Below are 27,752 nucleotides of genomic sequence, written 5' to 3'. Positions count from 1 at the left end.
TTCATCATCTTCTTCTTGGCAGAGCCAGAGAGGGGGGGGGAGGAAGAGAGAGAGAGAGAGAGAGAGAGAGAGAGAGAGAGAGAGAGAGAGAGAGAGAGAGAGAGAGAGAGAGAGAGAGAGAGACTTGCAAAGCAACTTTGAGTTAGACATTCAATAACAAAGCCCATTGCAGAGCTTTCTGAACTCCAGTGCCCAGTGTCACAGCCTTGCTGCATATTGTACACAAAACAAATGAATAGAGAGGTGGGAAGAGGATGTGGAGCCCACTGCATGACCTTTATGTATGCTACCTTGGGACCCGGTGGTGATGAGTGTCTCCTCACTGCGTTAAGACACATCTGATCCACACCATTCATGCATTCTCTTTTTGTGCTGCAGTCTCACAGTCACACTCTCTGCAATTTGATGGATTACTGCTATTTCCAGTACTGAAGAACCCTGAAGAGAGAAGAGTTTTCCAGAAGGATTATTTTTGCAATTTAAAAGGATTCTGTAAAACTTTTTTTTTTTTTTTTTAAGTGGCTGTATCTGTCATCTCATCTGAATAAGGATTTCTCAAACTGGGATAATGCTGAAGATGTGCTACGGTGGATGGTCCTGGTGGTCCCCAGTGGTCTTTGGAGTTGTTACCCTGGTGGTTTTGACTGCAGGAAACGCAGGAGAGACCCAGGAAAGGGGGCACATCGGGTCATCATCATGCTTCGGAGGCTTTGATCTCTATTTTGTTTTGGACAAGTGAGTTGGTCCCTCTGCTCTACCTAACACACTAATGGAGCAATAATGACTAGCATGGCATCCGTGAAAACAACGCAGAATCAAGTTAATCTGAATCATATAACCTATTATATGTCATCATAACATCATTTAACGCTTTATTTCACTTATGGCTAATGTATGAGCTTCATGGCTCACTCAAACAAAACACAATAACACATATTCCCATTGAATACTTCATATTTGAATATGGAGGCTATGACAGGTCTTTGCAATGGGCGTTGTGTTGTTGTTGTTTTGCATGGACATCATGCCTTTCCATCAGTGTAGCTCAAGCAAGATTTGTTGTGCCATGTTGTGTTTTATTGTCAATATGCCCCCTGCTATCCTGTCCTGCCACATAGGAATAGATTAGTGCCATGGCTAAATAGAAATTCATAGTCACACACCACAGAAAACAACTAACTGCATGTCATACAGTACACTTTTGTGTGCCGTGCATTAACCCTGACTTCAGCAAAATTTCAACAACAACAAAATTAATCCCACCCCTTTGTGAAAATAGAATTTGTATAAGCTCACAACGTGTGTCACAATGCGATATGACAATGGTATTTTCGCTATTTGTTGTACAACAAAGTACACAGGGCATAAGTGGTTAAACAACTATCCATGATGGCAGATGGTAATGAGCAGTGTTAAGTATTGGCTATTTCCTTATTCAGCGATCAGCTGTGCAGAATACAGTTCCATACATGAATGTTGTTCTATATCCTTAACATAAAATATACTATGACACAGAGTCTTTTATTCCAAGAGCATTTCACAGTAGCATAAATGCATGTTTTCATCTTATGAATCCACACCTCTAACCCATGCACTTCCTGTTGAGCTATATAGGACCACAAGTCTAATGACATCAAGTTAAGTTATTTTTCTCAGTTCATGTGTATGTTGCTCAATGAAAACAGGTAATGTCTGCACAATCATAGAATATGATTCTATTCCGTGCTTAATTGATTCATTAATCAATTACTTTTTTTCTGGTCAATGAACCTTGTCATCAGTCTCTCTAAAACAAATTTTATCAACCAGTTCCTACAACTGAAATGTCCTGTTTCCGAAGGGCAAGAACACATGGCCAACAAATGACTATAACATGTGAGGAAGGTCATTGTTTTTTTCACCCATTTAGATCAATACTTGCATGGCTCTTTTGGTATTAACATTATCACTTGCCATGGCTGTTGTCCCCCGACAGATTGTGCAATTACCCAAATAGCTGCGCAATTGCCTAAACAGGTAATTACAAAGAGTTTCACACACAATGAGCAAAAAGACAGGGTTTCCAGTTAGGATCACGAACACCATTGCGGAACAAGTCCAAACAACATTTCGCTGCTTGTACTTGTATAAGTCTTGATTCTTGACCATTAGAATTAGTAATGTATGTAGTATGTGATTGGGACAGAGGTTATGTGTATCGCTAGTGGGTCGATTAAAAGTGTCATCCATCTTACCCAGGTGTTATTTATCCAATATAGAAGTCATTACAGCATTGATCTCCAAGTCTGACTGACTTGCACATCCCCCCCCCCCCCACACACACACACACCATTTTAAAAGTCTCTTACTCATATGGTGATGTTTTTTCCATTTGTCCCACATCTGAATGCCAACTCCAGGCTGTGGCAACACTGTTGTTTAGCCGAGGGGAAATTAGGCAATAGTGGGTAATGGAGAGTAATTGTTACCAAGAGCTATGCTGTACAGTCAAAGAAATGATGCAACATGTGGCATCTGACAGGTTTCAATTGTGTACAGTATGAATCAAAAATATCTGGGTTGTTGTACTCACTCTCCCTCCTCTAAACCTTTTCCGACACTTCTCTGGTCACAATATCAACAATATCAGCTGAACCTGTCGCCAGAATGATGCTATCTTGCAGTGTCCCTTCTATTCTGTGTTTTTTTCTGTGTCTCTTCTCTGCCTGCACAACCTTTTCTCCATTGGGGCCAGATGTTCCAGTGTTTCAGTCTCTTGGCTGGGCTGTCTGTGCTGTGTGCTGGGACTTGTATCATGGTAACAATGGAAAAAGGTGGTTTGAGTGATGTTGCAAGTTCCCAATTTATATATGACATGAATTGGGAATTTTCAATTATGCTTGTTAGGCAACATTTTGGAAGACAAGCAATTTCAAGTTTGGCTGCAACTGTTGAGTCTGAATAACAATAGCATGTTTTCTATGTATTCAGTTTGAAAGCTAATGCTTTCCTATAAATAACCTCATGATCCAATTATCCTTTCATCTTTATTTCCCACACAGTGATAGGACATGAATTCAGGAACTATTAGTGTGGTCGTAGCTCTACTCCAATGTAATCTCAAGTAAAAGATACACAAAAGTGAGCTTTGCAGCTGGCACCATACAGCCCTGCAGAGAACTGGCAAATGTCCATGATGGGAAAATAAACAGCCTTATCCTCGTTTTGCTTGCTGATTGTAGGTGGGGACTGAGTGCAAGCTACGTGTATATTACAGCCTCATTGACCTAATTCTGAAGCTTTCTCTGGCATCGAGGTATAATGAGGGTTAATTTGTCTGACTCCAATAACACTGAGATCATTGCTGGGGCATTATAAAGACATTGACGGCAATCTGAGACATACGTCACAGCCTTTCCTGTACACGAGACAGCTGTGCTGTTTAAAAACGGTAATCAGAACAGTTCTGTAGGGTCTTTATGTTGTACTGATCTAGGGTATGAGAGTATGAAGCCTAATTTATACTTGGTTGCACAATGTTGCTCACTGAAAAGAATGCATTTTCAAGTTCAAGTTAGATGCATAGTGTCACGTGGTTAGTTTGAAAATCTGTATTTTGTGACACCATTGTGCAATGAAGTCGCTGTTATAGTGACAACACAGTTGCGCTGTTCATTTGACCCTTGCAACAGCTCATTCTTAATTAGATGATTAATTACTGTGCTGGCTCAGAAAAGCACAAAAATCAATGCACGTTGTGATTTTCCTTTATAGATCTGGGAGTGTGCAGAATCACTGGACTGAAATCTACCACTTTGTAGAACATCTGGCATATAAATTCATAAGGTAAAGAAAAAAGATTATTATTGCATGGCAGCCATTCTGATATAATAAACCATAAACCAGTAGTCAGTACCCATCCTCAAGAAATGAAATATAAACTTAAACATCCAATGTTCATTAATACAATAAGGGATAATAAGGTAAAGGCATCTTGGCTATCTAAGCTTAATCAGTTCAATCACAATAAGCATGACTATTGTTTTGACTATCTTAACCATTGAAGTGCAAATTATGTCCCTTTGGAGAGACAAAAAATATAGATTTGTATATAATTCTGATTATAGTATGATTTTTTTTTAGGATTATGACTTCTGTTTCGATAACATAGTATAGTATGACTTTTTTGACGAGATTGTATAGTCATGCTATGTGGCTACAAAATGCAGATGCCCGTGGTTTAACATCTCCATTTGCTGTTTTCAGACAAGACTCTTTGCTACTGTCTTAATGGTGTATTCCTTGCCTCTTGTCATCCTAGCCCACAGTTGCGGATGTCATTCATTGTATTCTCCACGGAAGGAAGGATTCTAATGAGGCTGACAGAGGACAGGTAGGAGGAGACATGTTGCAACACAATGCCTCTGCTATTATTCAGCTGTCTGAATGACATTGACCAAGATTCAAGACCATAGTCAGACCATATTGATTGATTGATTGATTGATTGAATACTTTATTAGTCAAAAATGTAAACTGCACGGTGGTATAGTAAAACACGTAGGCTAACAGGATAACAAAAAAAAGTCCTGGGAACCAGTGTGGTCCTATGTATTCAATTCATTATCAGAGCATAGAACATTATCACATTAATACGTGTCATCAACAAATACAAAGTGTATGACCCCTCATTTCAAGGGGATCTAAATGTATAACTTCACCTGCAGTTTTCTGACAGATGCTTTTTCAGGCCAGTTTTGAAAGAAGCCAGTGATTTGCTTCCTTTAATGGATGATGTCAGGGAGTAGTAGAATGAGTGTTTTCCCATGTTTGTGCTAAATGTGGGGGGTACCAGATCGTAGGTGCTCCCTCTGGTGTTGTGGCTCTGTTGTCACTCACTTTGGAGAAGTAGTTAGGTATGAGGGCACTGTCCCTCTGAGTATCTTATATACCATGCCATTGATATTTGCTTAACCCGGTCTTCTACCCTTAGCCATCCCAAACTAGCAAATTGTGGAATTAGGTGGGTCATCAGTAGAAGTCTTATCAGTTTGTTTTGGAAGTTCTGAAGATTAATTTCTAGCGACATTGATGTGTTGGAGAACCAAGAGGTGCAAGCATAATCAAAATTACACTGAATGAGGGCTCCAGAATAGAGTCTTAAGTGCACTCTTGTTCACAAAAAAAGGAAATCGTGGCCAAAAATCTTGTTCTTTGATTGACTTTCGTGATCACTTTTGATGCCATTTTTTCACCTGTCAGTTTGTTATCAAGTATACTATAGTATATATAGTATAGGGTGTTCCCACCCTCCAGATTATGACATAAGAGCGCCATCATGTGTCAGCCACCTTCACAAAATAATTTCTGTCACGTAGAGCAGTTTTGTAAAACAAACAAACAAAAAATTCCTTTGTTAAAATAAGTGTTAAATAACTATATATTCTGATAGTATTCATTGCTATATAGAGTGTTTGTTCAGTAACATCGGTCTCCCTGTATCTCCAGCTCTTTAATAAACAGAAAATGCATTTTCAGGTCGGGATACCAATTTCATCCAATCAGGATACAGGATAAACAAGTGAAATTGGAATTGATGTCTCAAAGAAATGAGCAGACAAAATTCTAACTGGAACAATATAAAATTTAAGCTGATAAATGGGTAGGCTACTCTTTCCTGATTGGCTGAACATTTGCAACCCACCTGAAAATGTATTTTCTGTTTATTAAAGAGCTGGATAGATGGGGGGACCCCTGTTATTGAACAAACACTCTATAGCAATGAACACTATCAGAATATAGTACTTTAACCTTTTAACAAAAAAAAAAAAATATATATATATATATATATATCACTTACCCTGCTACAATTTCAATGCGTAATTCACAAATTACACATTTTCCCCCTTGAGCTGTAGATATCTCTAGTAATGACACAGAAGGGACACACAGTTGACATAGTTAAAATCCCTCAAAATCCCTCATTATTTGGCTGATCCATTCCCACATGCTGATCCATCTATGTGGTTGTCAACCTGGACAAGTGGACAAGTGCTTCAACATGTGGTTTGCAGCACATCGTGAGCTGCATGCACGTCTAATCTTTCCTCAGGCTCAGTTTCCAAGCAGTCACAAAACCTTTTCACTGTTTATGGTCTTCCTGCTATCTTTATTGTACAAAGGGCTCATTTCCTCACTGTCTGCCTGACACGCCCCGATCCATTAGCCAACCGATATTTTCTAATGTCTATCATCTGTTACAGAAGGACAGTACTTTCTCAAATGACATAAATCGTTGCTGTTGTCCAAACCAGTTACTTTTCAGGAAATGTAAATGTGTGTTCCAATGAATCTTATGTAATTCTTTAGTTACAATCTCTTGTCAATACGTTTCATTGGTTAAATATTTATAAAATCTACAGATAGACTTAAACATTTTTTCCAAAACTAGAGTTTTGGAAACTCTAGCTACGGCCCTCACACCTGCGTCACACTGCCGATCTGACCAATATGTCTGAGTCATAGTGTTGGGGACTATGTCAGCTCACGCTCATGTAGCTCTCACATACTATATACATGCACAACACAGTATATGGTATATAACTATGTTGTACTAAAGTAAGTATTTCCGTACTTTTACGCATCACAATGCATCATTAATTGTAGCCCTTTAACTCAGAGCTCATCAATGATATAAAAGCTGCCAGTTTAGTCGACTGACTTAGGTAGTTTATCAATATGAATGACCCTGTCTTCTGTCTGTCGGTTCAGGGAACGCATTCGCAAAGGTCTCGATGAGCTCCAGAGGGTTCTTCCAGGGGGAGACACCTTCATGCACGAGGGCATCCAGAGGGTGAGGAATGTGCTTTTTGTGTCTACTGCAAGCTATAATATTTGCCAGACCCAGGGGGTCGGCCTACAGGAGGCTTTGTCGGTCGGTCGGTCGGTCGGTCTGTCCCTCTTTTCCTCTGCACACACGTCATGCGAAGTCCGGCCATTCAGATTTCAACCACTAGGGGTCTGGCAGTGCTCCGAGGAGCACTTTTTCTAGTTTTGATTTGATTTGATTTGTTTGCGATTTTCGTATTTTACACTTTAGTCTTGCTTTTATGTATTATGATTTATTGTGGTGATCATGCTTTCTGTTTTATCATCATCTGCCTCGACTGGAAAGCATTTTAGGTCAACTCCTGTTGTTTGTGCTATTATAAATAAAGGTGAATTGACTTGACTGTATCGCAATTCTGGCTACAGACAAAAATACTCAGGGTTAGGAGCCAACACTAGAATGGGGAAGAATGACTTTACAGTACACTATTCCAGAGTGCAGTGTTTCAATCCAACTTCTCTTCTTTTACAGGCCAGTGAGCAGATATACTATGGAAACACTGAAGGTGTGTAGTACGCTTACTTTTATTGCTTTTACTGTATGTGTCTGTTAGTATGCCAGTTTGGATTTGCTAGTTGACCTGGAAATTAATGTAATAGAATTGAATGTGGGTGGCTATTTCCCAGTATATTCTGCAATCAATTGGAATGATGTATCATTCAAATGTGATTTTGGGGCGCCCGGGTGGATCACTGAGTAAGTACCACATAAATAAGGCTATAGTCCTTCAAACAGCTGACCCCGGTTCGAATCCGACCGAGGCACTTTACTACATGTCACCCCCCTCTCTCTACCACCCTTCCTGTCTCGCTGTTCAGTGTCTCATCAAAAAATAAAGTAGAAATGCAAAAGATAATCTTTAAAACGTCATTTAGCTGAGAATGTGATTACAAAGTTAAATTGAAAAAATACAAATATTTTTATGGAAAGTTATTCCAATTATTTCCATTACATAATTACAAAGTGGCAATAATGAATTGTTGTTTATTATAGATAAAAACATGGCTGTTACACAGGAAAAGATAAGAGAATGATTGCAGTATGTGTGACCAGATGTCTGTGTCTACAGGTTATCCCACTGCCAGTGTTATCATAGCTCTTACAGATGGAGAACTACATGAGGATCTCTTCTACTATGCTGAGAGAGAGGTAAAACTAAGTGAGAGAGAGGGTGAGAGGAGAAATATAGATAGATGGATAGACAGAGAGAGAGGGGGAGAGAGGACAGATGGATAGATAATAGGGAGAGGGTGAGAGAGAAAAGCAGAAAGATATGGGTGATTGACGGGGGCACAGATATTTTAAACAGAGACTATGCATGTGATGGATAGCACAGATCAAATGCTACCACCCTATACATCAGCACTTTGATCCCCACTCTTTAGTGGGTCAAAGTGTCTATCAGATTTATACATCCCATCTGTCTGACCTGTGAATGAAACAGGCACGGCCGTTCTCCACACATCTGCAACAGACAACAGTGATTTATTTGTTCAGGGAGTGCAGGTGCAGGCACGCAAAGTCAAAACTGTTTAATCAGCTTTGGGTGCCCTGAGACATGTGTGGACAGCAGAGCAACTCAGATATTGATGAAGTGAGCATATACGGTAGCTTGTAAAGATGCATGATGGCAAGGTCAGTCATTCATTGTCAACAGTAAAGTCAATTTCCAGAGAAGACTATTGTTGAGCAATGGCTTGGATTGTGTTTTTGGCATTGAAGCACAAGCCTGACTGTAATGCGTCACTAAACAGTGTTACTCAGCAATAGTTGCATAACATTCTGTAAAATTTTGGAGGACATCAACACAAGCATGTGGTAAATGTTTTGAAATATAATGTATAGTATAATTGAACCCAGGTGTTGAGAGTCTTCCTGTTTTTTTCACTATCTGTGAATGACCCGACAGGCAAACCGCTCCCGCAGTCTGGGTGCCTCAGTTTACTGCGTGGGGGTGAAGGACTTCAATGAAACACAGGTGTGTTTTTCACTACGTTTTACCCTGTACTTGATATGACGGTTGTGCTGCAGCTAATGAAATAAGGGTTAGTGAGAGCAATGTTTAACATCACCAATCTTCTGATCTCACTGTTGTCTATTTAGCTGGCGAAGATCGCTGATAGTAAGGACCATGTCTTCCCTGTGAATGATGGATTTGAGGCTTTGCAAGGGGTCATTGATTCGGTAAGAATTTCAAGTCTGCCTAGCCTACACACATGTCCGAGGAGCATAGATAATAAATACACAGTGCTAGCCAGCCGTAAAGTGGAATGCTCAAGGCAACATGCTTTGGAGGTCCACAGGAAATCATTCTGGAAACATGGAATTCATATCAGTCTTCCCATCATTGTGACTTCTTCTCAGTCCGTTAACGCAATTGATCAAATAGCATACAGGAAGCGGGACAAAATAGAAAAATATAAACATCACTATTCCATCCATCAAGTCTTGCCAGGGAGAGGATTCCAGGAAAATCTGCCAAACTGTGACTTCCCTACTTTTGATCTCTCGCTGCTGGAATCCAACCAGAAAGGATCAAAGAGAGTTCACTGCATCCCTTAAGATCCAGTCTCAGCAGTATTGACTTATTTTTCGTGTCCTCAAGACTGTGGGGTGAAAAACAGGGCTTTGTCGTGCGGCACAGGGGCCATTGTCGCACGGTTAAGGGGGTTTGTCAAGAAGGGTTAAAGATCAGGCAGCTGACAGTCATATGGAGCACATTAGCAGCTGAACTGAAAACCCTTGGATCTGTCCCAAGAAAATGGGGTCAGTGGGTCGTAAATCAATTTCAGCTTCTGTCTTACAGTGCATGCGTTCCAATGATATGGGGCATACAGGTGTGCATGCAGCGCATAAGGAGAGATGGTAGTCACCTTACAACCTGGATGAGCATCGCAAATTTTACTTGGTCATACAATGAATAACAAAAATATCAGATCTACAAGCTCACAATGTGTCACATGATCATCATGCCACTTTGTGAGCTTGTAGATCGGCTGCAAACATAAAAGAGGACACTGGAGCAACTCGGATGACTTTAAGCCTCTTTATTTAAGGAGTATACAGAAAACAATGACTGATGTTTCAATGTAACTACATCTTCCTCAGAATCATGGAGTCTTGTAGATCGCTATTTCAAAAGAAAAAAAAACAGTATAATGACATGCCCAAAATGGGGATGCCAGGTTGAAATGTTAAGGAATGGTGCAGTTCCAAGTCATCACTTTTACTAATCCACAACCAATTTCACTTCACCTCTGCAGATCCTGAAGAAGTCCTGCATTGAAATCCTTGCAGCAGAGCCTTCCAGTATCTGTGCAGGAGGTAAGACAGGAATATGGAGCTTCTGTCTCCGTTCTCATTTGTCTTCCAAAGGCTCCTCTGTACTAAATCAGACATCTTAAGCCTATTCATTATACAACAGGAAGTACAAACACAATCTTCCTTTCCAGGGCCAGTGTAAATAACATCCACACAGTAGCAATAACTTAATTTGCCTTTAAATAATCATTTAACCACGAACATCGGCTTCAGCAAATTCAGGAACGCACAATTCCCCACTGCTTTCTTCTAGCCACTCATAGCACATTGCAATATATGCAAGTGACCACTTTCTTTGTTGCAGAAGAAAAGCATTTACATGACATGTTGTGGAGGTTTGTGGGATTGGCTCCAGAGGGGCCCAAGACATTATACCCACACGTCTGTACAGCAGTCTCACTGACCACAACATCTTTCTTCACAAGGCATTCAATGTGGGAATATGAATTTAATGGCTGCTGTGGCCAGGAAAATCATGGGTTTGTGCACTCTTGCTTGAATGTCATACTGAGGAGATGATTAGCTTGGTTGGTTCAGATCTATGATGACCCTGATTCACTCATCCTTCGAGCTGCTACCATCAGTCAGGAGGCTTAGGGTCCCACTAACTAAAATAATCAATTTGTGCCCTCCACTGTGGATATTAAAAAAGAAAATAACCCCCTATCCAACCCCCACAACACATGATCATTGTTGTTATGGGAATGTTTTTTTAATGAGTTTTGTATTTTATTGCATTTTATGTTATTCAGTGTTTTTACTGTCTGTTGTATACTGTTTGCCAGAGTGCCAAAGACAAATTTCCATTTTATGTAAAAGTTTATGGATAATAAAGTTTGCTTTATCTTTGTTGTCTGGCTAAATTAGTTTAGTTGTACATTCATGTCTAAAAAGAATTGCTGTTGTGTTTTTTCCGGTCCTCACCCCTGCAGAGTCTTTCCAGGTGGTGGTGAGAGGAAATGGATTCCTACATGCCCGGAATGTTGATAATGTCCTGTGCAGCTTCCGAATTAACGACACCCTTACTAAGAGTGAGTGGAAAACCAACTGTGTAGACTGGTTGATTAAACTTTTCTGCGCACTGGTGTCGCACACCAAAAACGGTCAATCTACTGCCACGCTTTGAGTAGAGCTGCTATTTCCGGCACACAACATCGTCGTATGACAGAGTATGAATTAAGCATAATGATGAATCAAATAATAACTTCTGTCCTGACAACATGTTTGTTTAAAACACATTTGTCTAAAAACTATGTCTATTATCCTGTGTGTAAACCTGGATATACACAGTGAAACTGATAAGTGGGTTAGGAATTTGGAGCAAGCCTGTCAACTAAAAACAGCAGGAAATATAAGACCCATGAGTTTGGAAACTGTAAAGATCTGTTGATACGTGACTGAATTTCCTGAAAATTAAGGCTCTTTGTCATTAACACAGCTGGGATTACACATGATCAAATGAGTAGCCGTTACATGTTGTTATTGATGCATGGTTTTTAAAGGGCACATTTTGGTTTAAGGGTCTGGAATGGAGCCAAATATAAAAGGATGAAGGGGATATTGTACCACACACAAGGAGAGGGTTGGGGGGGGCATCTTGTTCTTTCAAGTGGCCTAATTAGCTGTTCAACTCATTTCCTAGAAGGCACATCACTATAGCTGCAGGAGGTGCTGTTCCGATAAGACTTAATTAGCCTTGAGGCACAAACAAGTTTAGCAGGCATTGTTAACCTCGTCCTCATTTATATCTTTAAATCTAGGGGTTGCCCAAATTAAACCGGTTACACTGTGAATAGGTTATACTGTAGTACGACTGAAATCTTGTGGCCTTCTTTTGATACCAAAGAAATTGCATTACATTTTTTTTTAAATAGTTCGACTCCAAAATGAGTTATCCAGTGGGTACCAGCCTGCACACGGGTCATTTGCAAAAATGCCAAATTGATAAAAAAAAAATGTTATTACAATCTATGTGGTCTGAACCAATGAACCATTATTAAATATTTTAATATTATTTTTTACCGCATGGCACCGAAGAAGCCAGCTGCATAGAACAGCATGCATGTATGGAATTCCGATGCCCATTTTCCCGGGAGACGAACCGGTGACCTTCTGATTACCAGACATCTTCTCTACCCACTGTGTTACAGCTATCCACACTACACAGCTCAGCTGATGTTGAGCTCAGCAGCATTACCAAAGTTCACGTTAATAGCTTAGTTGATCACTGGTGATGTGTAGGCATCACGATGCATGGAGCTACTCAACTGATGCTGATACAGTATGCCAATCAGAGCTCACCTCACGCTGCTAAGCGGGTGCAATACGTTAGTCCGACAGACCATTCCTCCGACAGCGCATGCCTCCGACGTTTACTATACTAACCCTATACCTAACCCGAACCCTAACCCTAACCGCACGCGGATGCCACATAGTCGGAGAAATGGGATGTCGGACTTACGTATGCCTCCCCTGCTAAGCGTTAGCACACCAGCACATTATTGTTGCTGTCGTGTTGCAAAGATGTGTTGCTCAAATCTTTGCTTCTGGGGGTCCCTGGAACGAAATATTTTGAGATGGGGGTCCGCGGCCAAATACATATACAGTACATTTGGGGGTTCTTGAAATGAAAAAGTTGGAGAACCGCTGACATAGTAACATACGTTTTTTTTTTTAAACTGTTAGGATTTAGAAGACATTTTGTAGAATCGGCCTCAGGTCTTAATGGGTTAAACTGAAATCAAATTCTCACTGTATGGAAGGAGTACTCTGGTATTATCTCAAGCAAATGGTTAAAAGCATCCCCCACTGACAAACAGTAGACATGGAAGCAATTTAGGTGAAATTACCTCCTTATGTCCCTCACATTATCCCCTGTACGCTCCTCCTCCAGCATTGTGGTTGTGTTTACACTAAATTCTGTGGAACGTATTTACTCCACAGTGCAACTGAAAATAATTGGGTCACTTGAAGCTTCAGTACAGCTAAACAAGACTTTGGACAAGCTAATCTGTACTCTGCTCTCCCTGACCCTACCCACAGCAGTTCTATAAATTACAGAAAAATGCAGAAAAGGGAAGAGGCATGGTGTAGCTACATGTGTTGAGCAGCTGAATAGATGTTTGAGTCTATGTCTCCAGGAAAAAGTGGCAGCAAACAGACAGAGACACTATGGTTTTTGGCAGGGAGAGATACTGAGCATTCCATTATTTCGGTGACAGATGTTAGAGCGATGGCTTAGTGAACAACATACATCTGTAGTATGTGAATAACAAGGACTATGACAAATTAATCACAGTATTATTTTCCTGAATTATTTTTCATTTAACATCAATTAGCTTGTGTCAATAAACTCTAGTTTAACAAATCAAGCATGATTTCCGACCATGGAATGTGACCCTGGACACATGTCTACTTTGTTACTCTCAAAGATCGGTCTTACAGGGTCATCGCAATATGTAATTCAATGCAATTTATTGAGTAAGCTTAAACCTTGGGTGCGTGTCTGTACCTCTCAATAAAACTTGACCCCTTGTGCTCTGGGAGCAAACAGAGCAGTAAAGAGAATCAAGAGGGGTGACATAACGTGTTGTGACACGAAGCAGAGGTGTGTTTCAGCATCTTCGTCCCCAGAGGGATTAAATGGTAGAAACATGATATCTCGGCACTTAAATTGTTAGTCCTTCAGCCGCATGTATTAGGCCTCAGCCCTCTGAATATTCCTTTAATAACAGGAAGGCCATTCAGAGTGCAAGGTGGGTGCTGGCAGAGATGAACTGCGTGGCGTTCCTTAGAGACGAGCAGCCATGTCCCATGCGGTGCTTGCGTTGATTTCCTCAGTTCTGGGGTATGCCGTCTTTCAGCCAGAATAAACAGGCTGCCGGGGGGCGACAATGCTTACTGGATCGGTTTGCCTCAGAGTCAGTTGGACACAGAAGAACCAAGATTAACCTAAAAAATAAAAGCTGTGTTTCACAGTGTCTCCGTTGGTGTTGTCAGAGACATACAAATGCATGCAGAAGACAACTCAGCGCTCAGTTTGAAGCTTGTCAGGTTAATTTCCTCATCTGAATTTCATCATATGACTGTTAACATAATTTGTCTGCTTTAATCACATTAGCGGTTTGTCCTCTCCGTGTCCAATACACTTCACGTCAACTGAAGCTCATCAGTCAGTGAACTCAACTAAAACACAGCTAAATACTGGCATGATATGAAATGAAGTTTGTTATTTATTATTCTTTAGTGTGCAAATGAAGAAAGCAGTGTCAGTGGATACTGGAAGTACTGTCTTGTGCCACAAGACAACAAGAGTGGAATGTCTGGCTGGTGTTCCGATTGCGTTATGACCTTTTTCCTTCTCCTGCTCTAGTGGTGAAGCCTTTGGTAGTAGAAGATACATATCTCCTCTGCCCTGCACCGATACTCAGAGATGAGGGAATGTAAGTCCCATGTTTAAATAAATGTGTGTTTCATGATACCGGCTGCATGTGACAATTATCAGTTACATACTGATAATTGTAGTTGCATTCCCTATTTGTCTTTGCTGCATTGTTACTACATCAATGGCGGCTGATACATGTCTCTGTTAATTTCAGGGCAGCCAACCTCTATGTCAGCATGAACAAAGGTCTCAGTTTTATCTCCAGTTCAGTTACCATTACCACAGTGGGCTGTGTGAGTACTGTACATTATGCCTGCACAGCTCAAATCATTTCTCCCAAAATGGTATAGGTGTGATTTCATCTCACCTAACCCATTTCTTTATCAGTGAATACCAGCTTAGTTTAGATTATTCAGATATTGTTTTGAGGCTTATTGAGATCTGTGTGTTTTTCACAGTCCGATGGGACCATCCTGGCAATAGCTCTGCTCATCCTGATGCTACTCCTAGTGTTAATCCTCCTCTGGTGGTTCTGGCCTCTCTGCTGCACTGTGGTGAGTAATCCCAAAATAAACAAACACTGTTGTTCACATACATATTTTTGAGGGTTATATAATGTGTCTCTGTATTGGGAAATGAGGTGCACACAAAGTACCCATGTAGTAAATAAAAAAATATATATTCATAACTTTTTTTGTATAGTTAGATATTGCAATAAGTATGTGTAGTTGTCACAAAATCCAAAGGCACACATGGACTTGACTCACGGCACACCATTTAGGAACCACTGCTGTACTAGCCTGGGATCAATACCATTTTTGGGATTCTGAGCCGGTGGAGCGGAAAAAACTTCATCAGGTGGCCGGAACACACAACCAGAACCTCCGGTGCCGTGCACCTTCAAAATGATTCCCCTAGTTTAAAATGTGTTTAGTTTGGTTAAATCGTCTAGTTTTGTTTGGTCTAATAATCGTTTGGTATGTCCATCTTTTATTCTAACTTGTAGCGCAACTAGCGAGACTAAACTAGTTGATTTGCATTATGTGGGTAACCAAAACAATGCGACCCAACCGGAACATGACTGTCTTTTTTCTTTTTTCTAAACCGGATCACACGACTCAGTTTTAGAATGAATACCAGGCTTTCCTCCGCGGTGGAAAGCCTGGTGACACGAGGTTACTGCTGTACAGTATGTCCGTCTGTCTTCGCCCTCAAACGGAGACCAATCAAATCACAGCTCACACCACTACATGCATGACGTCACTAAACACAACACTTTGAACAGACAAGGAGTTCTGAACAGCCTTAAGTTATGTATAACCAAGACATCCTGAAAAGAAACTTGTGAAGAGTGTGAAAGTTATATTGTAGCTGATTACCTATGCATGAAAAACTAATCCTTTTCAGAATACCGACATAACATTGTTCATGTGAAGCAGTTTTGTAATTGTAAAACACTGTTGGAATGCAGTGATATGGTGCACAGACAGTAGTAGTGGGCACAATGTCTTTTCCAGTTCTGTTTTGTCTGGCTAACGCCCCTGTAGGGCATCTTATTAACCTAAACAACATTCCCATGGTGAGAGGGTTAGGGTCTGTGTGTTAAGGTAGACGGCTCCAAGGCAGATGACGTTGGCTCCATTAGCACGAGAGGTCAAGGTCACCTGCTGAAGGAGTAGTGTTAAAGTAATTATGCTGCTGTTGAAATAATTTGTGTTTCTGGGGGTCACAGCTGTGAAGCCCTCCCAGGTCTCGCCTCTCGGCATTTTCACACACTTGAGATAAGTCTTGTCTTGATACGCTGCTATCAGCTATTATTTGGCAGGTTGGCAGTAGCCCAGAAAACAAAAGCTAAATCTTTTGGACTTTGTTATCCCCAGGCGGCAGCCCATCTGAATGGTCTATCTTCACAATCCATTTTTACAATGACAAAAAGAAAATGATGAATTCTGTCTTCACAATATATTTTACAATGAAAAAAAGAACAGGCAGAGTGCTCAAAAAAATCTAGCGTCGTTTTAACATTCTACATTTTTACAATGTTGGAATAGCCAGCGAAAGATGTCAGTTTCTTTACTTGTCAGTTTCTTTACTACGTGGCTGTCTTTGTCCTTACTTTCTGTGTTCTCCTCAGTTTCCCTAAATTGAAATCCATGCCCAGCTCTGTTTAGAAAAGTGATGCTAGGTTACCATGGCACATCAGTTTGGGTTCCAGGCTTTGGAGAAGCATGGAAGGAAATATTGTAAATAGCCAGAATTCAAGTCAATACTATTCATAGTATTCCAGAATTACCTTCAGTGGTAAGAATAATGCATTTGTGGGTCAGTTGCCGTTCTCCCTTTCACTACCTAATCAAAAACACCAGTCCAAAAAGAATCTGGATGGCAGATTTCTAGGTCAGTACATAAACGTTGTAAATAGCACAAAAAAGAAAAAAAGAATGAAAGAAAAAGACCAAAGAAGATTCCTCAGGCATTCTTGATGTTGTGTAGGCTAACAATGTTGTGTGATACACATTGAACGTATTACGACAAGAAAAAACTAAGCTTTTTGATTCATGTTTTTGTGGATTATCTTAATGTGTAACAAACCCTGCTTCCTTTAACCCTCACATAACCTCTCTTTCTTTCTCTTGTCAGATCATCCATGAGCCTCCACCTCCAGTTATAGAAGACAGTTCGGTAAGAAGCATACATGGGCTGAATCTTTTCCAGTTTTTCTGCCTACAAAACAATATCACAAATAATTCGCAATTCTTTTCTTCAACCATTAACATCGCTTGCCTCCATTGCATGAATTGTTTTTTAAGTATCAGTCTGCAATTGAGACTTTAAAATGCAGATGGTTAGAGGGAGTAATGGGATGGTTATGGCCGGGATGATTTAATGGCTGCCCTACCTTTAAAACTCAATAATCATTTCAATAAGAGCTGTGGTATTTACTTACACCCCTTGGCAAAAAAAACTCTAGTCTCACTTTCTTCAAATATCGGCAGTGCCCTTTCAAGATCAAATAGTGATCACATCCTGACTATAAATGTGTTTTTCTTACAGACATCTGTTTTTGAATCACTTCCATAGCAGTGTCTTGGATCTCTCTGGATTTTAATTTGAAATGCGCTTAACTAAAAGGATTCTTTTTTATTTCATCACCATGGCTGTATCAAAACATTGTTTCACTCCTCTAAACAACCAGATGCAAAAGCCAAACACCCCGCCCCCCCGCCCCCTGTTTTTGTTGCTATTATTTATTATTTTTGGCTTTTTCTCCCAGTTTAGTCATTATCCCCCCTTACTGTAGTACCTTATCAATGCTGACCCCTACTGGTGGTTCCTTAAGAAGGGTGTAGTACCCTCCGATATACGTGATATTGTAATGGCGATTTTTTTTGGGAGAGCCAACAGACCTTCTTGTCACCTGACAGGGGGGAGTTTCCCCGGTAGGACATAGCGCGTGCAAGGAACACGTTATTCCAACCAGTTCCCTTCCCCTCCATCAGAAGCCCCGGCTGTCATGGGGGAGGCGGTATAGCGACCAGAATTACTATATGTTTTTGTGAGGGTATTTACTACCCTAGGAGAAATAGGTTTCTATTTCTTCACTACAATATCACCAGTGTGCTTCTTTTCACCTGATGGCGAGTAGCCTCACCGGGAGGACATAACTCATGCAGCACGCTTTTCCTCTCAGTTCCGCACCCAGCTGAACAGACACCATGAGCAACCTTGTAGGAGTCGCTAGTGCAGTGACAGAGATCGGCTTCCCCGCCATGCTTCGCTGTTGCAAACACGGCCAGTTGTGTTCGTTGGAGCGTCTGGCCAAGCCGGATGCACCATGGAGGATTCCAACCCCATGTCTCCGTGGTGGTGGTCACAAACTTTGAACCTGCACCACCCGGATGCCAGCTCAGTGGCCACGGCCTTGTGGTTAGAGTGTCGGCCCTGAGATTGGGAGGTCAGAGTTGCGACATTACAAAGTCTATACCAGTTGTGCTATAAACACGCCCCCTTCTGTGGCCAACGCGGAAGTGCCTCTGCCTACAGCGCCTGTGGGCTATTTCTTTAGCCTGTATAGTTTTGGACCGCAACGGAGGCGCGCCGTCTCAAGCGAACTTGAGCCATGTGAGGCACCACCGAGCGAGCTAAAGTGAGCGAGTTGCCGTCGCAACGTTCGGCACGGCAACTCGCTCGCTTTAGCTCACTTGGTGGTGCCTCACGTGGCGCAAGTTCGCCTGGGGCGACTCAGCGCCGTTCGAGTTATGCACCGATAGGGACAGAATAGTAAATCGTGTTTTGGTGAGAGCGTTTGCCCCAACTGTCACTCAAAGTGGCTACTGGCCAATCACAGCACGTCCTTGCACAAGCGTATTGGCCAATCATGCACAACTGGTATATAGACTATGTAAGGACGCGTCAGAGTTACATTCTGCATCCGGGTCATAACAAAGACTATAAAAATGGGACCCAATGCCTCCCTGCTTGGCACTCAGCATCAAAGGTTGGATTGGGGGTAAGACTCTGCGACATACAGTACTAGTGTCATGTCCAGGGGCTGTACTTGTACATCACGGCTGGGGGATGTACTTGTACATCAAGTCACCTCACGCTACAGAAACAGGAGATCGGCACCTGCCCTATGTGCCACACGCATTGGATTGGTTCCCAAGGCTACTTACCCGGACCAAAATGATGCCAAATTCTTTCTGGGACAATCATTTTCCAATAAACACTGCTTTAACAACATGAAAACATACATCACAATGGAGCAAGGCAGGATTTAAATTCTTGATCAATTAATGACATTAAATACATCTGGCACTCTTCTGTAATTTGTCACTGCGTTTCTTCTCAGCATCAAAGGTTGATCCTGGTGGATTAGACTAGTCCTGCAAATCAGACACAGTCTATTAAAGAGATCAAACATCAGCAGTGGTCTAGCAGGCTATGTAATTTCCTCTGACTTCCACATGACAAAAGAGAGGCAGTGTACTAGCAGAGTTGCTCAGTGACCAACAGTAATTTGCTTATAGAACCAACTTATATGAACATTAAGTGAGCATTTACTTACTGGGTGGGAGTGATTGAACCAGTCAAGTAACTCTTTGAAAAATATGATCCGAGTATTATCATAAAGTATCATAATACAATACAACACATTCATATCAGTGTGCTTTCTCTATCACTTCCACATAGGACGACGAGGACTTAGACTACCCAAAGAAGAAGTGGCCCACCGTGGACGCCTCCTACTATGGAGGAAGAGGAGTTGGTGGAATCAAAAGAATGGAGGTAAAATCCATTAAAGTTCTAGTAGACAGAAAGCCAATGAAGAAACATGGCTTAGATGGTAGAGAAATAGGGCAGTGGTTTCTCAAATTGATGTCCTGGGTTTTTGAAGGGGTTCCAGGGGGTCCCCAGCAATATTAGTTAAAATAGCATCAAACTCAGTTTAACCACTTTAACCCTATATACATCGGCTACTTGAAATTAGCCAAGCGTATAGATCTGCTATTTAAAAAGAAAAAAAAATAATTGAAACATTTTAGCATTTTATCAACACACATCTTGCATGGGGGTCCCTAGCACAAAATATTTTCAGATGGGGGTCTGCTGCCAAATACATTACATTACATGTGTAATGTAAATACATACATTACACATACATTCATTTGGGGGTCCTTGACATGAAAGGTTTTGAGAGCCACTGAAATAGGGGACCAATGAGACCGGGTGGTGTAGCTCAGGTTAGGAAGTGGGCACCTCCTATCATAGAGGTTTTGTTGAAATATAAGGCACAGAACAGCCTCTACCTATCTACACTTTAAAAGTACCTACTGCACCTTTGACTCTGACTCCCAATTATGCTTTTAGACAAATTGTCCATTCAGCAGATGGCTTCACTTTAAAACACTTCTCAGATCATTTATATGTCTATTCTGGCTTTTGTATGCACCCCAGAACATTTTTAAGTTACTTGATTCAAGATATTTGATATTCATTTTACTGACTATAGAGATAATGTGTACCAATTTGCTTGATGTTTGGACAAAATCTGTAGTAATATAATATCAAGAAATTAGTTTTGCAAAAATCGTCCTCCTGGTGGCGCTATTAAAGGCTGAAAATTGCAGGGCAGAGGGGAAAAATGATATCAAATTGACCAAAACCAACTGGTCATTTGTCTCAGGTACGCTGGGGTGAGAAAGGCTCCACTGAAGAAGGAGCCAAACTGGAGAAGGCAAAAAATGCCAAGGTGAAGATGCCTGAGCAAGAGTTTGAACATCTCCCTGCTCGAGTTCTCAACAATGGCATGCGCAAGCCCCCAGGCCCTCGCAAGTGGTACTCACCAATCAAGGTAACATCACTGTCTGGGGACTACGTTTGGATAGTCCCACTCCCACAAATATCCTTCACATATGCTGCAATTACCGACAGCAACTAAAAAAAGCTAATATCATGTAGATTTAATGATCTCTAGCATCTGTTTATGATAAAAAGCAAGTGCCGGTGGCTGACAAAAACGTGCTTAAAATTTTGGGTTCCGTTTGAAGGACTTTATTTCAGCAAGGGCCACATTGAGCACAAACAGGAGCTAGTTGGCAAAATCTGCCATTCTGCCTTGGCCAAGCAGGGGTTGCCTCTTGGATGAGCGTTAAATATTTGGTATCTTAATGTTTTGTCTATCCTTATTTTCTTGACTGTTTTGAGATACCTTGTTTATTTGCTTCAGTACATGCCTAAATTGCCTACCTACATGACCTGTGAGTATATAAAAAAAAAACAATAAACAGAACGTTTAAAATAAAAATAAATCCTACTAACAAAAATATATATATTTGGTCACTCACACACGAGACCTGGGTTTGAATCACAGGTAGATACAGTAGATAGACCTTTATTAATCCAAAGGGAAATTCAGTTGTCATAGACCACCGAAGTCCTGACGTCACTCGTTCATCCCCAGGTTCGTAAAGTAATTTCGCTATGGAGAATAACATTGGGTCATCATAGAATCGTCTCATATAAGAATTATGGTACAAAAATAAACAAACTGTGTCGGCATAATTGTCAGGGAGGAGGTTCTGTATCGTTTATGATAGTCAGTCACTTATATTTGATACAGTCTGTTTCTGGCGAAAATGTAACTAATTCGGCGGAAGTAACATTAGCGTTTTCTCACCGTCAGTTGATGCTTCATATCCAGCAGTCAAACCGCACTTGTTTATTTTTGGAACACAGTTCTTATTTGACGCGATATTAAAGACGTCTATGGGATTCAGAATGGGGTGGAAAACCGCAAACCAGGTAGACAAACCAAGGAAATGTAAATTACGTCAGACTTCGGTGGTCTATAGCGGCACTGCAGTAAGGATGAAACAAAATCAGGAAACAAAGATACAGGTACAAAAATAAATAGTCACACATTAGAAGGCCAATATCAGTCACCAGAACCAAGGACGTGTGTTTTCAATTAATCTAACAGGGTTAAAATGGAGTTTGAAGTTACAATAGGTTTATATAGTAAGGGGGCGTGTCAGATAAAAATCAAATATCTAAATACTGAATCAAGCAACTTAAAAATTGTCTGGGGTACTCACTAAAGCCAGAGTGTACGTTAAAATGACCCTAAACATGTTTGAAAGTGAAATATCCCTTTAACGTCGGACCTGGCCTTCTTTGCTAGGATGGCGTGCATAGTGTATAGGCCACCAATAGGTGGAAATAGAGGAGAAAGTAAAATTTAAATTCTATCACCAACAAAAACAGCATATAAATAGACTCGTGTATCTCTAGAATCGTTAAGCGGTGGATGGAGTTGTTGTCCAGAACTGCCAATCCAACCGATACGCGTATGGTCAGACCGACTTCAAACTCGGCGCACGCATCGGTGAGGACTCGAGGGAGTGCGGTGCCCGGGGTCAAGTCGTTCGGATATGCTGTTGTCCAGAACCGCCAATCTGACCGATATGCCCACATCTGTGTTGCAGATCCAGTTTGTAAAGAACCGCCGATCCAACCGGTATGCAGCCCATATATGGGAATACCATAACACGTGTGAAGGACAAAGTCTGTTGCTTGCTCCATTTTAAGTGTTAAGCAACCGTAGATATACGTACAAGAACGAAATGTCACAGTTAGAGAACAACAAGATGACGTGTTAAGGTAATGGTTTTTAGGTGACTGCTGGCAATTTGGCATACACACTCTGCTTACAAGGACATAAGGCCGGGGGATAAAGGCATTGTTCCAACTTCCAAGCCTTCCCAGTCAGCAGGAGATCACTAATAGAAACCAGACACATGCTGGACTGACCTCCAGGGAGTAGAGCTGCAGAGCCAGCAGTTTTGTGAGGAAAAACAGCTTTGTTTCTTTTCTCGAAGACCCTCCTCACATTTTTTGTTAAAACTGTGCCGAATTCACAAATAACTGGATGATTTTGGTCCACTCTAATAGATTAAGATGGGTTGGATCATGACACTGTGGAGTCTTGATATTCGAGGATCTTGAACAAGATAGAACTCTTCTCTGGGCATTTTGAAAACATAAAATATCTCAACAAATATCAGATTTATTTTTTCATTTTTAGGTTTTGTCATTGAGTCGGTTTCATGAAAATCAGTTTTAAAGTTTAAATTAAGGTGTTTAGCAAGTTCACCAGGAAGGATGTGTTATAACTGCCTGTTCTCCATTTCTGCAGGGCAAACTGGATGCCTTGTGGGTGCTTTTGAGGAGAGGTTATGACCGTGTATCTGTAATGAGACCATATCCAGGAGACAAGGTAAGAGCTCTGTGAAAGCCACACAAATAGGCATTAAATACCGAAGTCAACTAGGCATCTTTTTCAGTCTCTGTTTTTATTTGGTGATGTAAACTCTTGGCTTGACATGAGATTTGGCAAGAGGGTAGATTTTTTTAGCAACATAAAATCTTGTGAAAATGAAGCAGCTGTGAGCAATAAAGCATGCATTGAAATGGAGGTTGATGGGAAAGCTTGTGGTGGGTTGGCATTTAGACTGCAGAGTCTGGCCACAACACAGCTCCACGTAAAAGAGTCTGCTGAAGTCATTATGAAAAGGTAAAAATGTAACTTCCCCCAAATCACAACTGGAGGGTAAGACTAATATCTGACCTTCAAACATGTAGTCTGTGATTGGGGGAGGATTTAGAGCAGTAGAAAGCCGTGTCTGAGAAGATTCTGTGTACCAACCCCTTCTTATCCAAAGGAAATTCGTAATTAAATAATTTTTCACTGTTGCTGAAAGTGTCAGTCTTTAACGCGAAGAGTATGCGTTGCCAATAAAATTTGGAAATGACAGCCCATTTCCTCTGAGTTGGCTAGTTCACGGCAAATCATGTTTGGTAAACAGTTTGGCAGTGTTTCTAAACTAATCTGGTTGATTTACTGTCTATAGTAAATTACTGCATAGTGCGTACAGTAAATCAGCCACACTGCGTTCGTTACTTTACAATGCGGTGAGGAAAATTCTTTGAGACAGCTTCAGCGTGAAGGCACATGAGGAATTGCTGATCTGGACAGACACCTGTCTATAATCCTAATGAACCCTATCCTGCTCTCTTAACGTAACTGTTTTCGTCTGGGTGGTAAATGTAAAACATTTAAGAAAGACACAGTTGTGAATTGGGACCTTACATCCAGGAGGTCACATATTATGTGAAAGCAACAATCAGAAAGTCAACGTATATAACCAACTTGGAACTCACTATCACAAGACTCATCATACAAAGGCGTTTTCACACTATAAAATGAGTGCTCTCTTTAAATACTGCACAACAAAACGGATTGGGTCTTCTCCATAAAGCTCTTCATTAGTACACAGGAAACAAGGAGGGAGGCAGTGCTGCAGTATCCTTGATCATTTGCAGTAAACAGGCCTTCTCTGGTTGCAATTAGGAATCTCTAAGCAGTGCTTTTATAACTTCCCCTAAATGAATGAAGTGATGGGGGGAAGGGAAGGGACAGCAAGATCCCACTTCCTCTGGTGGAGAGAGGTTGAGAGGACCCAGCCAGGTTCTTGTCAAGCGACATATCACTGGATCTCTGATGACTGGCTACAGAAGTTTTAGTTTTCAAATGCTGGCAATGATAAATAAAACAGACACAGTGCACAGTCCAGTTTGGACCAGCAACAGACTTCTCACATTCTTAGGTCATTGTTTGTGATATATATTCTTTCTGCACATGAATTGCATTGATTCATTCTGATTGTAGTTATACATAGTTATACAAAACTGTCTCTCTCACAGACATGCTCTCGCTCATAGTTACAAAGCAATGACATACAAAGTCCCTAGGGAATACAAGTCTTTGAATGAGTTACCGTCTCCACCTCTGTTGTTCCACATGCATCATTGTGTGTGTATTTTCTCTCAGAGTACCATTTGTCCCAGAGGGACTACTAAAAGGACGGGCCTGACCATCCTGTCATCCCCCATCACACCCACCCCAATAATCCTGGGATATTATTTGATTAAAATGGATCAGACATACAATATTTTGCCTGTGACATCAGCCATGATGATAAAAACTCACAGCATATGTCATTGTCTCTGCCAGACAGAGATCTTGCATTCACCCGTGTGTGTCTGTCCGCAGCTAATCACACAATCTACTAGGTCAACCAGCAGATTGTGCAGGCTAAGGACCTCAATTCTCGAATATCTTTCTAGTCGACAACTATGTCATTTTTGTGAATTAATAACTGCAGAGAGATCATCCCTCCAGCCAATGGGATATGGATTCCGCTAGGCTATAGACTGGAACTAGCAAATCGGGTGCCTGTCCGTCCGGCTCATGGGTTCAATAATACTACATTAGTTTAGAACCAACATTTGCCAACACATGCACCAAAACTAATGAAGTTTAATAACAGTGCGGTCGTAAAATCCCACTGTACTGTTAGTCGAACAAGCATACTGAATTTGAAATAACATGTTTTGGGTAATCTGATCACACATGCACAAAAAGGTCTGAAGTCTCATTCCTGAGACTATGTTGGCATGGTATGCCACAGCCTATTCAGCACACGGACCTGATCACCTCTGCATTGATTTATTCAAATTAGATTTACATTTTGGTCGCAAGGACCTTTCTCTTTCTCCCCTTTCTCTTGAGAAAGGTCCTTGCCACTGAAAAAACGCCATATCATCCTACATGCCATTATTTTTCAGTTTAATTGACTCAACTTGTGTTGGTTCTTTGTCAGTACAATGTGTGAAAGCACTTTTCAGAAAGATTTACTATGCAATCTCAGTGTTCCAAAGCATTCTTTCTATGACAACACATCCATACAATTATGGTACAAATTATTATTCATATCCGAGAAAATAGACGTTGGCCTTGTGACTCCAACTTCTGGTTTTCTCTCTTCGTTTACAGGGCAGATGCATAAACTTCACCCGGGTCAAGTCAAATGCTCCTCGTTATCCACACTACAGCCACCATCCATCTCCCATCTACAACCCTCCTAAAAGCTGCAGTCCACCTCCACCACAGGGCATGCTCCCACCACCTCCCAACAGCCCTCCGTCATCACCTTCTCCGTCATTTATCTCCACCCTGCCACCGCTGCCTCCCATGCCACCTCCCATCTCCTCCACTGTGCCTCTTTCCAGCCCACCTCCACCATACACTCCACCTCCTACCCGGGCTCTTCCTCCAACCACTCCCCACATACCCGCTTCACCAATGTCCCCTCATACCGAACCACCCCCTGCCTCCCCTACTGGCTCCCTGCCCCCAGCCCCGCAGGGGCCTCCCCCCGGGAGAGCCCCGCCACCTTCCCGCCCGCCACCACGGCCTTCCCCGTAGAGCTCCTGCAGTGGGAAGGAGCATGTTGTATGGAAAGTAAAACGAAAAAACAAAAAAAAAGCAGTATGGAGTCCTATCAGCTATCAGCGCACGTCGACCACCCTTGACTTTATCTGCCAGAAAGGATTGGCTGATGTCATGGTCAACGCTGTGGCTTTACTGCTTTGCAAATGGAGTACTGAAATAAGCTATTTGTCTACAGTGACTTTTGTACACATTTAGCCCAACAGTGCAATTGATAATATGCTTGAACACAGACCTTTTTTAATGGACAGTTCATATGTGAGCACCCCAGCATGCTCAAAAACATGTCCTTACCGTACCATGGTGTGCAGGGAGGCTGCAGGTCCCATCGTCCCCACACCAAACTCTGAAGGCAAGCAAAGGAGTGGCTTGAATCCGATGCATCTGTTGATATAGGTTAACAAGGCTTAGATGAGTAAATGTTGAAGGGTTCCAAAATGACTACATTGCCAAAATATATGCCTGTGTAATGTTGTATTTTTCCTGTTCAGATATCATAGCATAATGAGGGGAAAATGTATTATGTACATTGTGTTCTGCATACAGTGTATGTAGGAGAAGGATTATGAAAACAATTATCCATATTCCATTCCAGGAAGATGAGCAATTGCATGAAATGGTGTATGCATCTGTATTTCTTTCTTTTTTTTTGCATTCCTAAAGTAGTTTTATACAATGTTGAATGTTGTTTATCTGTTGTTTTTTCAGCTTTTTTATTGTGTAGTCTTAATGTTACAGGAAAAAAACAAAACATTGCAAATTATCAAATATACAGAAAGCGTGATGCAATTAAGCTAAAATGTCAGTTTATTATATTCCTGTCCTCACAACGTTTTGACTCAGTAGTACTGACCTTAGCCTCGCTAGTATAAGTTTTTTTTTTTCTCTTGGTCTCTGTGCATACAGTGTGCACATGAGTGTACAAGGTCAATTACCCAATAATTGGGTAATTGTAATACAGTGCATACATGATTGACCAACATATGATACAAAAACTAACTTGCCAGTACCGATGACTGAAATTTGCTTATGGTCAGTCCATCAAGCTGCTTCCTGAAAGATTTCATAATGGAATCGTGGCATGTTCATGCAACCATGGCCTTCAACAGAAGTTGAACTTTGTATACTACTTTTTTTTATAACTGTGTGTGTGTGTGTGTGTGTGTGTGTGTGTGTGTGTGTGTGTGTGTGTGTGTGTGTGTGTGTGTGTGTGTGTGTGTGTGTGTGTGTGTGTGTGTGTGTGTGTGTGTGTGTGTGTGTGTGTGTGTGTGTGTGAGAGAGAGAACAAAACAAAACAGTGAGAGCAACAGCTATCCAACCAACACAA

The 27,752-nt window shown here is 41.2% G+C and overlaps 1 protein-coding gene across 1 annotated transcript; it reads left to right on the top strand.

The window, feature by feature from the left end:
• The first annotated feature begins 252 nt into the window (after positions 1-252).
• antxr1a (ANTXR cell adhesion molecule 1a) lies at positions 253-27,752 on the top strand. The gene is made up of 19 exons (XM_084054288.1): positions 253-735; positions 3,754-3,825; positions 4,301-4,372; positions 6,749-6,830; positions 7,338-7,371; positions 7,936-8,015; positions 8,776-8,844; positions 8,970-9,050; positions 10,130-10,190; positions 11,120-11,218; positions 14,560-14,629; positions 14,786-14,864; positions 15,030-15,125; positions 17,212-17,253; positions 19,765-19,860; positions 20,759-20,926; positions 23,270-23,350; positions 25,970-27,597; positions 27,709-27,752. The coding sequence occupies exons 1-18, from the start codon at positions 569-571 to the stop codon at positions 26,399-26,401; spliced, it is 1,881 nt and encodes a 626-aa protein (XP_083910414.1). The 5' UTR covers positions 253-568; the 3' UTR covers positions 26,402-27,597; positions 27,709-27,752.

Source organism: Gymnoscopelus microlampas (genome assembly GCF_963454915.1).
Source record: "Gymnoscopelus microlampas genome assembly, chromosome: 4".
Taxonomy (NCBI): domain Eukaryota; kingdom Metazoa; phylum Chordata; class Actinopteri; order Myctophiformes; family Myctophidae; genus Gymnoscopelus; species Gymnoscopelus microlampas.
This window is presented reverse-complemented; position numbering and strand designations above follow the sequence as displayed.